A 16,709-nucleotide genomic window follows, 5' to 3' on the forward strand; every position below is an offset into this window, starting at 1 on the left:
AGAGTCCAGCTTTACGGCAGCATCTGGAGAAATTGTGACCAACTTTCAAGTTAGGTGTCTCCAGCTAGATGAGGCTGACTTTTAAGTTGATTAAAATGCCACAAGGGAGGTGCTCACTGCGGACTTTGCAAATAAAAGACAATAATCAAAGGTGGAAAGTGCTTCTTTGCGCTCAGAGCTGACGTCTCTGCCAGTGTGTTCCTACTCATTGTCAATGACAGCCACTTTTTTTTTTTTGCTGTTTATGGAATAATTGATTAATATGTTCTCTCCAATGCATTTTTTTCAATTTTAATTTTTTAATCGTGGTAAAATGTACCTCACATAAAATTGACCATCTTGACTTTTTTTTTTTAAACATCTTTATTGGAGTATAATTGCTTTAGAGTGGTGTGTTAGTTTCTGCTTTATAACAAAGTGAACCAGCCATACATATACATATATCTCCATACCTCTTCCCTCTTGCCTCTCCCTCCCTCCCACCCTCCCTATCCCACCCCTCTAGGTGGTCACAAAGCACCGAGCTGATCTCCCTGTGCTGTGCGGCTGCTTCCCACTAGCTACCTATTTTACGTTTGGTAGTGTATATATGTCCTTGCGTCTCTCTCACTTCGTCCCAGCTTACCCTTCCCCCTCCCCGTGTCCTCAAGTCCATTCTCTACATCTGTGTCTTTATTCCTGTCCTGCCCCTAGGTTCTTCAGAACCTTTTTTTTTTTTTTTTTTTTAGATTCCATATGTATGTGTGAGCATACGGTATTTGTTTTTCTCCTTCTGACTTACTTCACTCTGTATGACGGACTCTAGGTCCATCCACCTCACTACAACTAACTTAACTTCGTTTCTTTTTATGGCCGAGTAATATTACATTGTATACATGTGCCACATCTTCTTTATCCATTCGTCTGCCATCTTGACCATTTTTAAGTGTATAATTCAGTGACATTAAGTCCATCCACATCGTGCAGCCATCCCAACCATCATCTCCAGAACCTTTTCATCTTGCAAAGTTGGAACTCATGGTGCCCATGAAACACTGCGTCCCCCTCCCCCTCCCCCAGCCCCACCATCTACTTTCTGATGAGTGTGACAACCCTAGGGACCTCCTCTGAGTGGAATCCCACACTGTGTGTCCTTTTGGGTCTGGCTTCTCTCACCAAGCATCATGTTCTCAAGGCCTGTCCACATTGTAGCCTGTATCACAATGTCCTTCCTTTTTCATGGCTGAGTAATATTCCACTGTGTGACTGGAACACATTTGTTTATATGCATCATGCATCCAGGGACACTTGGTCTGCCTCCACCTCTTGGCTGTTGTAATGCTGCTGTGAACACAGGTGTACAGGCGTCTCAGTCCCAGCCTCAACTCCTTGAGTGCATTTTCGACATCTCTTTCTCTTTCCTGCCCGTGGAGAGTGCTTAAGCATTTTCTCTTCTCCTCTCTGCTTTTCTTTCTTTTTTCTTTTTTTTCCTCAGCTTGCCTCATTCCCTTTTCTTTCCTCCTTTGTCCCTCCATCATCACCAGGTCACCACGTGGACAGTTTGGTCTGACGCCTTCTGTCCTTCTCCCCGCGCTTAAAGAGCTCTGTGCGCGTGCGCACACACATGCGGAGTGTGGCATGCTCACAGCATACTATTTTTTTTGCCTCTCACTGTTTTGAACTCTGCTTCGTAGAGATCCCTCCTGGGCATTTTGGGTGGACGCTTTCCAGGAGGCCGGGCAGGCGTGAGGGCGTACAGAAAGGGAGGGAGGTCTCTTAGCTTTTCCTTGGAGAGAGGCTGGGCATGGGCCATGCAAGGTAGAGGTGGGAGGATCAGGGAGCGGACGTGGTATAGGGGACGGACGTGTGTGAACGTGTGCACGTGCTCCCAACGTCATGCACTGTAGTCACACTTGCTGCACACTAGACACTCTGGACTCCTAAGCTCAGCTTCTCACTCACACCTGCTCCTTCCAAGCTAGACTCATCCACCCACCTGGCGCCTGGTCCCTTCTGCCCGGATGTCTCTGCAGGCAGTTCAGGGTCCTCATGTTGGAAAAGAATTCTTGACCTTCCTCTTTGCCCCACACCTCCAATCAGTTCCTCCTTTGGACTCCCCCCAAATGGCCCTTCCAGCTCCCGGGTCCCCTCCCCACCCCCCCCACCCCCCGGGCACTGTTTTTGATTTCCTTTTCTTTGCTGCTGTGTTCACTCTAACCAGGGCTTCTGCCCTTTCCTCTTCCTTTTTTTTAACTCTTTGAACTATAGTTGATTTACAATATTGTGCTCGTTTCATGTGTACAGCAAAGTGATTCAGTTTTATATATTTATATAAAACTTTTTTCCTATTCTTTTCCATTATAGATTATTATAAGCTATTGAGCACAGTTCCCTGTGCTGTACAGTAGGTCCTTGTTGGTTATTTTATATATAGTGGTGTGTATATGTTAACCCCAAACCCCTAGTTTTTGAGCCCTCCCCCCGCTTCCCCTTGGGTGACCGTAAGTTTGTTTTCTGTGTCAGTGAGTCTACTGCTGTTGTGTAAGTAAGTTCGTTTGTATCATATTTTAGATTCCGCGTCTAAGTGACATCATATGGCATTTGTCTTTCTCTTTCTGGCTCACTTCGCTCATTATGATAATCTCTAGGTCCATCCATGCTTCTGTGTCTGTGAGTCTGTTTCTGTTTTGTACGTAGATGCAGTCCTGTTACTTGTTAGGTTTCACATAGGAGTGATACTGTATAACGTTTGTCTTTCTCTGTCTGACTGACCTCACGTAGCGTGATCATCTCCAGGTCCATCCATGCCGCTGCAGGCTGCATTGTTTCATTCTTTTTCATGGCTCAGTGGTATTGCACTGTGTATACACGTACCACGTCTTCTTTATCCAGTCCTCTGCCGATGGACACTTCTGTTGCTTCCATGTCTTGGCTGTAGTGACTACTGCTGCTGTGCACACAGGGGTGCATGGATCTTTTCGAGTTAGAGTTTTCATCTTTTCCAGACCTGCCCTTTCCTCTTGTAAGTCACATCTCCAAAGTCCGTCCACCTTTGTTCATCTGGGTCCCCTCTCTTTCTTCTCAGTCACCTCCCCAGGGCTTATCCACTCTTGATTGGAGACGGGGGCTTCTTTCTGACATGAAAACCCAACTGTCATCCTTTGTTTTCCAGTCCCGTCAATGACTTTCCTTCCTGCCGTCAACAAAATGCAGACTCCCTACGGTGCATCCACAGCTCTAGGGTTTGACGGGTGCCTCAGTTTCCAACTTCCCTGTATGTCTGTCCCCAGCCTCCTTCGACCACAGATACACCTGGGCAACCCTTCCCATCTTGCTGGGACACACACCCCCTTCTGTGTTCGGTGTTTAGAGCTGGTTCCCCTGCTTCCCACAAGGCTCACGACAGGCCAAACGGGAGATGCCCTTTCCAGTGTGTCCAAGATAGGACATTGCCAGGTTTGAAGTGGGTCCTTTGTTTGGTTTTTTTTAAGATTTCTTTTTTTTTTTTTTTGATGTGGACCATTTTTTAAGTCGTTACTGAGTTTGTGACAATATTGCTTCTGCTTTATGTGTTTTGGTGTTTCGGCTGTGAGGCGTGTGGGATCTTAGTTTCCCCGACCAGGGCTCGAACCCGCACCCCCTGCACTGGAAGGCGAAGTCTCAACCACTGGACCACCAGGGAAGTCCCCGAAGTGGGTCCTTGTCCAGATGTATCCACTAAACAGAGAAAATCAGTGGGTGGTGAGGTCAATAAAGACGGGCGATCATGAGTTACTGGAGATGCTGCTTGGTGATGCTAACCGTGGGTCCCACGCCTTTTAGATCCACTACATGCGTGCTTTTCTCGTAGCGACGTGATAAACCTTGCTTTTGGCCCTCGAACTTCTATTTTTTTTATAGACTCGGTCCTGCAGTTGATGAGAATGACGGGATGAACAGATTAGCTCCTGCAGTTCATCCCGCTTCTGATTCTCTAAACTCAAGAGTTGAATTCCTCTGTGGTCACGTGGACTGCCTCCTGTCAGCCACAAGCACCAAGCAATGACTGTAACTGTTCTTGGAATCGTGATGTCAGGAACTGTTTGAATATTTGTTTACTTCCGATCGTTAATAATACCCAACTCTTTACATCTTCTTTCCATACAAGGAACCTCTTAACTGGTGGAGCTTTGAAGCAAAGATGTATCGGAGGAATTTCTTTTCTTCCTTTCGATAATGTATCTGATTTTCGTGATTTGGAGGAGGAAAGTGGCGTCAGAGCCCTCAGGACTTTTGTTTGTTTTATAGCCGTAAGTTCTATTCGTTATGGGGGCCTTTATTTGAAAAGTATTGCTTCTTAAGCAAGCTGATGACGGATCACTTCTGCGTGTGATCTACAAAGGCAAAAATGACTTATCCGCTTAATATACGGTGGCTTTCGTAGGTATGGCGGTTGGTTGAAGGTTTGTTTGATTTCATTAGATATTTGTGGAACGAACATCTTCATCTAGCTTGGTCGGTCGGTATAGTTCTCCCCACTCGATCCCTTGTTTGTGACATTTGAGATTGTGATACGGTGATTTACCCTAGGAAATATTTATTTGGTCTTCTTCTCAGTTCCTGGCACAGAGTTCCTAAAACCCTTGCAATTTCCTAAGTGTCGAGAGCCATAAAGGTGTCTTGGAAAGCCCCCGGGTCACCTGTGGCTGGGGGCTGGTTATAGGGGAACCAACCCTTAGAGGGTTGGAACTGTCAGTCCCACCCTGACCTTGGGAAGCGGAGGGGGGCTGGAGGTTGAGTTCACTTCCCAGTGGCCAGTGAGTTCATCAGACCTACGTAATGAAGCCTCTATAAAACCCCAAGAAGGTAGGGTTCAGAGAGCTTCCGTGTCGGTGAACATGTAGAGATTTGGGGAGAGTGCAGCCTGCCCCCTCCCCAAATCTCACCCTCTGCATTGGTCCCATCTGGCTGTTCCTGAGTTAGCTCCTCTTATAATAAACAGGCGATCTAGCGCGTAAACGTTCCTGACTTCTGTGAGCCGTTCTAGCAGATGAAACCCAAGGAGAGGTCGTGGCAACCTTCCACCTGCAGCCGGTCGGTCAGAAGCACAGGTGGCCCCCTGGACTTGCCGTTGGGGTCTTGTGGGACTGAGCCCTTACCCCGTGGGGTCTGATGGTACCTCTGGGTGCATAGTACCAGAACTGAGTTGAATTCTAGGACACCCAGCTGGTATCCGAGAAGGGCTTGACGTGTGAGGAATTGGGAGCCGGATAACAGACACTTCACCCTCAGTTGCTTCCTGTGTCGGTCGACCTACCCGTGGATGAAACTGCAGTTCCCCTGGAGCCCAGGGGACGGAAAGAGAGACTGTGACCCCGGCCTCCTTCCCGAATCACCTGGTGTCCAGCCACGCTATTTTTGGGGACTGACGCACTCCACCTACTTGCTCAACCCTGAAAGTCGTCTCATTCCTCGCTCCTAACCCCATCTGGGTTCTGTCCTCACCTCCCCACGTTGTTCATTATCTGATGCTCCTGAGACTTGAGATGACTTTGCCTTGGAACCTTGTGATCCATTGTTTGCCGGAGCTGGGAATCCGTCAGGGCAGCTTCTTAGCCTGGTAGTGGGTCTGTGGGAGCAGTTACAGAAGTTACGCAAAGAGTGAGTTGCCTAGCAGCTCACTGATGCCCTCCAGGTGCGTGTGCGTGCGTGCGTGCGTGCGTGTGCGTGCGTGCGTGCGTGTGCGTGCGTGCGTGCGTGCGTGCATTGGAGCAGCAGAGAGATAGCCTTATATATATATTTCTCCTACCTTTTCAACCCAATTCACAGCCGTAGAAAATGGTCGTGCCCTTGCTTAGATATTATTGACTGTTCCACGTCTTCTTAAGGGCTCAGTTCGGCCCCGAAATCCCAGAATACCAGGCCTGCCCAGATGAGTGCTAGCTAGATTGGCCATCCGCCCTGCCCCAGAGAAATTCAGCAAGTCACCAGTTTACGTAGAGGTTCGGTGTACAAGTTCACCAGTCAGGTGTCAGGATCCTACAACGGCGGTCCCCAAGCTTTTTGGCCCCGGGGGCCGGTTTTGTGGAAGACAGTTTTTCCACGGAAGGTGTGTGTCTATGGTGGGCTTCAGGTGGTAATGAGAGCGGTGGGGGGGCGGGGCGGAACGGCGGCTCATCGCCTGCTGTGCGACCCGGTTCCTAACTGGACGCGGACCAGTACCGTGGCCTGGGGGTTGGGGACCCCTGCCCTAGAACACATCTCCCCGTCAGAACCGCAAAGCCCTTGCTGGGTTCTAAGCTCGCCCGCAAGACACAGCGAGGCTGTCATGCGTTTGGGGTACCGTGCGCTTCTATGCAAGCGTCACGGCACGGAACGTCCTTGCCATACACGTAGGTATGTGGACCGGAGAAGGAGGGCGGGCGGCCCAAAGATAACGACTCATCTCGATTTTAAATGATGGAAGGAGGATGGGCGTCTGCTCAGACGATTTCTCCAGAAAGCCATGTCAGGGAGGAAGACATTTTCCTTATCCTTCCAGGCTCTTCTGGCTGGTCTGAGAATGAAATGGACGTGAGACAGATGAACAGGAGAAAGTCACACGAAAGTTGAATCCCCTGGACACACGGGAGAGACCCAGGAAAACGGAGTCACTCACAAACATGGTCCAAACCCTCATCTTAAATGCTGTCATCTTCAGCTAAAGACAAAAGAGCCTGTTGGGGTAGTGGCTTGGGACTTCAAAGGGGAGGAAGGCCGTCGACATGGAGACGGAAAAGAAAAAGTTGGTAGACAAGTGTTTGCTGAGCCTGCAGAGACAATGGGACACGGAGTGGACCCTGATCTCCAGGCCCTGCTGTTTCCCCACCACGGGTGGCCCATATCACGGGCAGACATCTCTGGTGAGGATAGGGGTCCCAGGAACAGCTCCTCCGTCTAAATTCTTTTAGGCTATTAGCGAGAAGGTCAAAGTTTCTCTTTTGAGTCTTTGATTGTTTTCAGGTCGAAATAATCCGCATGCCAAGAGATACTTTGCGGGGGGAAGCAAAGTTGTGTTCCACTCCAGTAGCAATAGCCACAACCCACAACCCCAAAGCACTCTTCCTGCGTCCTGTGTTCCCTCAAGTTTCAACACTGCAAATCTCGAGCCTTTGAGCTGTCAGATGTGAGAAGGGGAACAGGCCAGAGATGCACGGCTATATGGAACTGGGGGAAAAGCAACGCCTAGACGGGGCTGCCACTGTGCTTCTTACAGACAGGACCCCGGGCCGTCTCTCACTCTGAGAGACAGAAATCAACGGGGAACACCGAGAAAGAATGGCATGTATGGCAACCCTATCGGAGGGTAGCCGTCATCCCCCAACCGCACCCGTCGTGCAAAGAGTCTGCACGTGGAAACGCGCATGTAGAGAAACCCTTTCGTAACGCGTGGCCCATATTGTGCAAAGACATAAAAACCGTAGTGCTTAACGAAAAAGCCATTCATTTGAACATCAGAAGAGTATGTTGTCCTTTTTTCTTTTTAAAAGGCTTCCCTTGGGCATAGAAAAGTTTTTCACATCCACAACGGGGGGCGTTTTTCCTCTCTGCAGCCCATCTTTTTTTTTTTTTTTTTTTTTTTTTTTCAAATTTGACCGCACGCACCGCAAGGCTTACGGGGATCTTAGTTCCCCAACCAGGAATTGAATCCGTGCCCTCGGCAGTGAAAGCACCAAGTCCTGACCACTGGGCCGCCCGGGAAGTCCCCCATCTTTTTGTTTATTGCATAAACTTACACCTTCCTGACCACTGCCACACTCGGTTATTGCTTCGTGATTTTCCTTCCAGCTAGTTTTTGGGTCATTGCAAACTATCTCCTCCAGTGCTTTGTGTATATATCGATACGGTTGATTACAGGCAGATCTCAGAGATAACGGTGGGTTCCGTTCCAGAGCAAAGAGTAGAGTAAATATCCAGAGTAAAGTAAATATCGCCATAAAGCGAGTCACACGAAGCTTTTGGTTTCCCAGCGCATCTGAAAGTTACGTTTACGCTGGACTGTAGTCTGTTAAGTGTGCAGTACCATTATGTCTAAAGAAAAGCAATGTGGGTGCCACAGTGAAAAACACTTTATTGGTTAAAATTGCTCACCGACCTCGGAGCCTTTCGTGACTTGCTTTTTTGCAATAGAAACACCCCAAATCACAGATCGCCACGATAACGAAAAGGTTTGAAGTATCGCGAGAATTACCAAAAGGGGACCCAGACACACAAAGTGAGCAAATGCTGTTCCAAAAATGGTGCCCGTAGAGTTGCTTGCAAAACAGGGTTGTGACAGACCTTCCATTTGTTACAAATGCGGTGTGTGCAAAGCACACTGAAACGAGGCGTGCCTGTATTTTTCTTTATTTTATTGGAACAGCCCCTCCCAGCAGCCAGGACCATCTGGTGCGTGGTGCCCTGCGCATCCTCACCCAAGGACGCCGGCTCCTCCGAGCATCCTTTGTTTTCATGGAAGCCCAGAGGGACGCAGCCCTTTGGGACCAGCCTTGGAGGGGAGCACAGTGTCCTGAGCAGAGAAGATGCCCGGCCCGGGGGTTCGGGGATCAGGCACCGCTGCTGGCACGGTAGCCTCGCGTTGCTTCACATCGTCGTCTGTGTGTCCCGATCCTGCGGGGGGACCTTTATATGCTTGTGCGTGAGTCACACGTCTGTGTCCTAAATCCGCTCAGAAACAGAGCCCTTACTTCCAACGAGCGTTTCTCTTTTTTTCTACATCTTTTTTTTTTTTTACATCTTTATTGGAGTACAGTTGCTTTACAGTGGTGTATGAGTTTCTGCTGTATCTCAGAGTGAATCAGCCATACGTAGCCACAGCTCCTTTACAGGCAAACTTTCTTCTCCATCCGTGCTTATCTCCCCAGGATGTAGCTGTTGCTTTTCCTCTTTGCCGTGACCTCTAAAATTCATTCAGGACTCTGTCTCTTCTCGCATCTGTATTCCTCTTTTCTCCTCAGTTTCTCGCTGCTGCCTTTTCTCCCGTGAACAGAGCCAATCAGCGCCTTTCTAAAGGGGATGCGTCTCTTCTGACTCTCTGGGGACGTCTCCTACCCGTCGTTGCTTAGAAGTCTCTTGCTTTGGGCTTTTGTTAATGGCCGCCTTTCCCAGCAGGTGTCTGGGAGGCCATCATGAATGGACTGGAAATTTGCAGTCTTGATGACGACCCTGGGGCCACTGAACCAGGTGTGATCCCTGAGGTGTGCCCACCCCGTGTGAGTCTGCTCGGGCTGTGAGACAAGCGCCCCAGATGGCACGGCTGTAGCAGCAGAGTTATTGGCGCATGTTTGGGGAGGTTGCAAATCTGAGGTCAGGATGTCAGCCTTGTGGGTGCCCTTTGAGACCGTGGAGACGGCCGTCTCCTCCCTGTGTCCTCCCAGGGTCGTCCCTCTGTGTGTGTCTGTGTCCTGATCTCCTCTTCTTATAGGGCCACCTGTCCTATGGGATCAGGGCCCACCCTAGTGACCTCATTTACCTTCATCCCCTCTTTAAAGACCGTATTTCCTAATCGAATCACCTCCTGAGGTCCTGGGGTGAGGACTTAACATATGAATTTGGGGGTTGGGGACACAGTTCAGCCCATAACAAGCCTTTCACCAGTTTATCGTCAGAAGTTGGTATTTACTCTTGGCCGTTCTGAGATCTTTGCACGTCGACAGGATAGCCATCCCTTAGCGTTGTGTCTCCCCGTATCCTAACATCTGCGTGCACCCGAATCTTAACGTCTGCCTATACGTGTCCAAACGTGTGTCTGTACACGTAACGTTAACATCATCTGTGCCACATCTTAGCACATCGAATGGGTACCTGTACCCATAACATGGATCTCTGCCAAACCTTAACATGTGTCCACACACATATCTCGACATCTGTTCACCTATACGAGTATCTTAACATCCACCTAGAGATCGATCTTAACGTGTATTTATACACATAACGTGACATGTGTCTATGCCATGTCTTAACATGTATCTGTACCAATAACATCGCTCTCTACCAAATCTTAGCATCGCCGCACACACAAATGTGGGCATCGGTCCATCTGTATGAGTATCTTAACATCTACCTAGGGATGTATCTTTTCTTACAAAATAATCATCTGCTTATGTGTTGGTTTTTCTGTTCTAATACCTATAGACATATCTTAACATCGATCTCTACCAAATCGTTTTTTTTGTTTTGTTTTGTTTTTTTTTGCAGTACGCGGGCGTCTCACTGTTGTGGCCTCTCCCGTTGCGGAGCACAGGCTCCGGGCGCACAGGCTCAGCGGCCATGGCTCACAGGCCCAGCCGCTCCACGGCACGTGGGATCTTCCCAGACCGGGGCACGAACCCGTGTCCCCTGCATCGGCAGGTGGACTCCCAACCACTGCGCCACCAGGGAAGCCCTCTACCAAATCTTAACATCTGTCCACACATGTCTTGCATCTGTCCATGTATATGAGTATCCTAACATGGACCTAGAGATTTAAAGATTTAAATGAAGTATAGTTGATTTACAATGTCGTGTTAATTTCTGCTGCACAGCAAAGTTATTCCCTTATACGTATATATGCATTCTTTATCATATTCTTTTCCATATGGTTTATCGCAGGAGAGTGAATACAGTTCCCTGTGCTCTACAGTAGGACCTTGTTGTTTATCCATTCTCTATATAATAGTTGGCGTCTGCTCACCCCAAACTCCCAGTCCATCCCTCCCCCACCCCCTCCCCCTTGGCAACCACCAGTCTGTTCTCTGTGTCTGTGAGTCTGTTTCTGTTTTGTAGATAAGTTCATTTGTGTCTCATTTTAGATTCCACATAGAAGTGATATCATATGGTATTTGTCTTTCTCTGTCTGACTTACTTCACTTCGTATGATCATGTCTTACCGAGAGATATATCTTAACATGACCTGTTCATGGAACACGACCTCCGTCTAAGTGCCATCCCAGCATCCGTCCGTCCCTGTCCCTTCCTGTCCCTCCGAGGCGCAGCCCTCACTCCCGCTCTGGTCCCGCAGGTTCTGGACGGGGCACGATGACCGCTTCCTGTACATGCTGATGGAGTTCGTGCCGGGTGGTGAGCTCTTCAGCTACCTGCGCAACCAGGGCCGCTTCTCCAGCTCCACCGGGCTCTTCTACGCCGCGGAGATCGTCTGTGCCATTGAGTACCTGCACTCCAAGGAGATCGTCTACAGGGACCTCAAGCCGGAGAACATCCTGCTGGATAGAGACGGTCACATCAAGCTCACTGACTTCGGGTTCGCCAAGAAACTGGTGGACAAGTACGTGAGCGTTTCCCCCGTTTTCCCATCTTCCCGCCCCCTGCCTCTGGCAGCGTGCTCTGCGTCCTCTGCGCTGTGACCTCCTTTTTCTTTAGATTCCACACAGAAGTGACATCGTATGGTATTTGTCTCTCTCTGTCTGACTCACTTCACTCAATATGACAATCTCCAGGTCCATGCACGGTGCTGCAGATGGCATGATTTCATTCATTTTGATGGCTGTGTAATATTCTATTGTGTATATATGTGTGTGTGTGTATATATATATATATATATATATATACACCCCACATCTTTATCCATTCCTCTGTCGATGGACACTTAGGTTGCTTCCATGTCTTGGCTATTGTAAATAGTGCTGCAATGAACATTGGGGTGCATGTATCTTTTCGAATTAGAGTTTTCTCCAGATATATACCCAGGAGTGGGATTGCTGGATCACATGGTAGCTCTATTTTTAGTTTTTTGAGGACCCTCCATCCTGTTCTCCATAGTGGCTGCACCAGTTTACATTCCCACCAACAGTGGACGTGCTTTCCCTTTTCTCCACACCGTCACCAACTCATATTACGGCTTGTCTTTCTTTTTTTATTTTTATTTTTTGTGGTACACAGGCCTCTCACTGCTGTGGCCTCTCCCATTGCGGAGCACAGGCTCTGGACGCGCAGGCTCAGCGACCATGGCTCACGGGCCCAGCCGCTCCGCGGCACATGGGATCCTCCCGGACTGGGGCACGAACCCGTGTCCCCTGCATCGGCAAGTGGACTCTCAACCACTGTGCCACCAGGGAAGCCCAGTTATCTATTTTATACATAGTATCAATAGTGTATATATGTCCATCCCAATCTCCCAATTCATCCCACCACCCCTCCTTCCCCCTTGGTATCCATACATTTGTTCTCTACGTCTGTGTCTCTATTTCTGCTTTGCAGGTAAGTTCATCTGTACCATTTTTCTAGGTTCCACATATATGCATTAATATACGATGTTTGTTTTCCTGACTTTCTTCACTCTGTATGAGTCTCTAGGTCCATCCATGTCTCTACAAATGACCCAGTTTCGTTCTAGGCTGCTGTTAAATGCAATCTGATTTTCCCCTATAGAATTTCATCTATTTCATGGCTGAGAATAAAATGGGATGGTTTTACGTAGAAGAGTGTGAGGACTTTATATAGTTTTAAAAATTGGTTTATGGCATTGGTGCTGCCCCCTATTGGTAACGTGTGGTATATAGTCCACCTGCTAGTTTTTTGGGGTTTTTTTAATCATTTTATTTGGAAGCCCTGATTCAAACAAACAACCAATAAAGGGTTTCACAAATTCACTCGGTGATAAGTTTGGCCAGCCGTCATCATTTTACAGCTGAGAAATCTGAGGCCCTGAGAGGTAAGGTAGTTTGCGTGTATCCCCACAATTGCCAAGTGGTAGTACCTTATGGCTTCCAGGTTAAATTTGTTTCCCTTACCAAGAGCCTCTGTTCACGGAAGCACCTCAGAGGGGCAGTTAGGAATGAAGAGTGGATATGGGGACCCCTTGCCTCTGCTGGACCCCTGTGTCTGCCGCTCTCCAGCTGGAGAGATTGAGGACATTGTATGTTGTCATCACCCCGTGTGCCTTGGTTTTGCTCGTCTGTGTAATGAGAATTGTTCCTACCCTGCAGGGTGATTGGTAACAATGGATGGGTCTGCTCGATGGAAAGTATTTCCTAAGAACGGTTCCTCTCATGTAGTAAGCATTGAGTAGACTGTAGGTGCTTCTGACTTCATCATGCCCACCCTCACATCATCATCACCACCACCATCGCCACCGCTGTCATCACCATCATCATCCCATAGATATCACCTTCATCACCATCACCACCGTCATCATCACCCTCATTATCACCATCATTATCACCATCATTATCACTATCATTATCACCATTATCATCATCACCATCATCACCACTATCATCATCATCACCACCATCTCCATCATTGTCATCTCCATAATTATCACCTCCATCACCACCGTCACCATCACCTTCATGATCACCACCATTGCTCTGGACTGAACTTGTGTTCCTCCAAAATTCATGTCTTGAAGCTCCAACCCCCACTGTATGGCTGTATTTGGAGATCATGTTGTTAAGAAGTAATTAAGGTCAAATGAGGTCATGACAGTGGGGTCCTAATCCCATAGGATTGGTGACCTTATGAGAAATGTATTTCTCCCAGTTCTGGAAGTCCATGGTCAGGATGCTGGCTGATTTGGTTCCCGGTGAGGCCTCTTCCTGGCTTGTAGACGGCCTCCTTCTAATACAGTAGAGAGGTCTCTCTCTCTTCCTCTTCTTTTAAGGACACGAGTCATTGGATTAGCCCCAGTCTTAACCTGATTACATCTGCAAGACCCTATTTCCAAATACATTCACAGGTACCGGAGTCTAGGACTTTTGGGGGGGAACACAATTCAACTCAGTGGGGATGCCATGGAAGGCAGTGGGGGAGTCGGAACACATGAGCAGTTGGACGTCTGTTTCACAGAGCATACTTGGATAACGGTCTGCCACCCCCCGTTGTGGTGGACCTGATAACAGTGAGAAAACTGAGAACGGCGGGTGTCACTTGGCCCTCTCTTCAAGAGCCAGTGAGCAGAAACGATAAGACCAGGGGCATCGATAATTCACAGCCTGGACCAGCACACTCTCCCAGTAACATCCCCCACTGTCTGTCTTGTCGTAACACATTTACTGCAGTCTGAAGCTCTTTCTAGCAATTTGTGACTCTCTACCTCCAAGAAGCATGGGGGCTTTTTGCAGGAAGCTTTTTTAAGTATAAAGAGAATTCTCTTAAAAGGAGAAGACTGCTTCCACCTTGCACAGTAATCGTCTGCTGTGCACCTGGGTGTACACATGTCTGTTAGAGTCCCTGCTGTCAATGCTTCGGGGGCCTTAACCAAGGACGGAAGTTTCTGGGACTTACGGAAATTCTCTTTAACTTTTTAGGGAACTGCAGTACTGTTAGAAATCTAAGGCTTTAAGGATGTGTACTGCAGTCTGAAGCTCTTTCTAGCAGTTTATGCCTCTCTACATCCAAGAAGCCTGGGGGCTTTTCGGAGAAAGCTTTTCCTTGAATCAGGGGGTCAGGCTACCTGAGTTTACTGAGAAACTGGAAAGTCATACAGCCTTCCACCTGTGCCCCATACCCCAGGATGAAGCCAGGGAGAGACTCACCTTTCCACATGTAAGCGGAGACACCACGCCTAACACAGATACAATTATCTGCACCCACCTGCACCTGGTGAGGACATCAGCTAAGCGCCAGGCTTCCAGCCAGATTCAGGCCACCGTGGATGTGCCCCACCTGGGAACACAGCATTCACGGGCCAGTACCTGGATCTCTCAGCAGAATTAATGAATTTCATGAGCCAGAGCGACGAGGGTTGACTTTGAGTTGACTCAGCTGGGTGTGGCGGGAAGAAAGATGCTCGTAAGCTTAAGTCTTGGGGACAAGAAACTCCTAACTGGACCGCCAGGCGGTTCTGTGCACCCTGACGGGATGCCTCTTGAAAAAGCCCAGCAGGTAGTGTGAGCCCCTTCCCGCTCGACTCCGTGTGGGAAGAACCCACGTCTCCCATCTCCTTTCCTTCCTTGAACTTACGGCCACCTTCTGCACCCAAATTCCTGGCTGGTTACCAGACCATACAATTTCTATCTGCACCAACGTAACGTGACCTTCCATTCCTTCCATAGGATTTGAAAGTGGAATGGTACTTCATATCACAGGGGGTTCTAGGGAAATGGGAAAGAGTCTGTCGTGTGAAAAAAGAATCAGAGATTGGGAATGGAGAGGTGTCATGGAGAAGGGAAGCAGGGACCCAAGAGCACCTTTGGGTGGGTTCCTGGAGAGAGCTGAACACTCCCGCCCAAGACCCCCAACACTCCAGTGGACCTGGGGAGGGCTCGGACCAGATGCACTGCTTACACAGCAGGGTCAGCGTGAGCTCGATGATGGGCAGAGAAACAGAGAGAGTGGACAAACGTATCAGTGAGCAGACACTGTTACTTTCTTTACATTAAACCTGCAAGATAGGGGTTTCTTCTATCAGTGCTTCATCATTGCATCTCTTGTTGGAGGAGTTCTTTGCAAAGGGTATTTTCTCCCTCCTAAGATGCCGTTCCTTTCTCCCTGTCTACAGACAAGTGCCAGACACAACGGCAACACTAGGCAACCCGGGCACACGTGGTCTGGACCTGGGCTGCAGCCCAGAGTTTTTAAGTGGCTGCCCCAGAGACATGCTCCTTGGCAGAAGCGTGCCAGCTGGACGTGGCTCCCACACAGCTCTGTCTGGACTCGTCCCGGATCCTTTCCAAACCCGCCCTTGGTCCAGCTTCTGCCGACGTCCTGGCTACCTTACCTTGACTCTGGGTATCAGATACCTGTTCCTGGATCTCCCGCCCACGGGGACACCCTCCTTTCTTAGCCTCTTCTGTCTCTGCACTTTATAAAATTTTAATTGTGGCAAAATACAGATAGCATCCAAGATACCACCTTAACCAATTTTAAGCGTAAAATTCAGCGTATGAATTACATTCAGTACGTGGTACAGCCATCCCCAACCATCCATTTCCAGAACTCCTTTCTTCTTGCAGAACTGAAACTCTGTCCCCGTTAAAACGTGCCAGCTCCCCTACTTCCTCACCCTCAGCCCCTGGACCCACCATCTGCTTTCTGTCTCTGTGAATATGACTCCTCTAGGGGCCTCATGTAAGTGGAATCATTAGGTAGTTTTCCTTTTCACTGAGCATAATGTCTTCAGGGTTGGTTCTTCCATGTTGTAGCAGGTGTCAGAGTCCCCTTCCTTTTCAAGGCCGAATAATACTCCATAGTCTGGATATATTCCTTTTTGTTTATTCATCCGTGAGGGACACTGGGGTTGCTTCTCCCTTTTGGCTGTCGTGAACAGTGCTGTAATGAACACACGTGTGCAGATCTCTCTTCAAGACCCTGCTTTCATGTCCCGTGGGTATCTGCCCAGGAGTGGGATTGCTGGATCGTAACGGTGGTTCTATTTTTAGTTTTTTGAGGCCCCTCCACAGTGGCCGCACCATTTTACATTCCCACCTACAGTGCAGGGGGGCTCCCTTCTCTCCACATCCTGTCACCACTTGTTCTCTGTTTTTTTGATGGTAGCCATCTGCATGGGGTGAAGTGGTCGCCTCTGCACTTTCGACTCTTTCCTCTCGCCGATCCCATGGAAAGTCACAAGGAGAACCTGAAGTTCTTCCTCACGGAAACTCCATCGCATCCCCTTTCTGAGCTGTAGCTCCTTGTCTACGTGACATGATGTCATCTCTCCAAGCCTGAGGGGGCAACTGGGTGGTCAGCCTCTTTAAAGAGATAAACATGGACATCATGATGACAATTTTCTGGACCTCCAAAGCTGTGTTTCCAAATGTTTTGTTTCCCTG

At 48.7% G+C, this 16,709-nt stretch overlaps 1 protein-coding gene across 5 annotated transcripts in view; it reads left to right on the plus strand.

Moving 5' to 3' along the window:
- LOC117310555 (cAMP-dependent protein kinase catalytic subunit PRKX) overlaps nt 1-16,709 on the plus strand; it is an 85,545-nt gene that overhangs the window by 39,379 nt on the left and 29,457 nt on the right. For all 5 annotated transcript variants that reach the window (XM_033850240.1, XM_073799740.1, XM_033850239.2 and 2 more), the window contains exon 3: nt 10,997-11,260. In XM_033850240.1, the coding sequence (XP_033706131.1) occupies nt 10,997-11,260 (264 nt within the window). The remainder of the gene's footprint in view (nt 1-10,996; nt 11,261-16,709) is intronic.

Source organism: Tursiops truncatus, chromosome Y (assembly GCF_011762595.2).
Source record: "Tursiops truncatus isolate mTurTru1 chromosome Y, mTurTru1.mat.Y, whole genome shotgun sequence".
NCBI classification, from domain to species: domain Eukaryota; kingdom Metazoa; phylum Chordata; class Mammalia; order Artiodactyla; family Delphinidae; genus Tursiops; species Tursiops truncatus.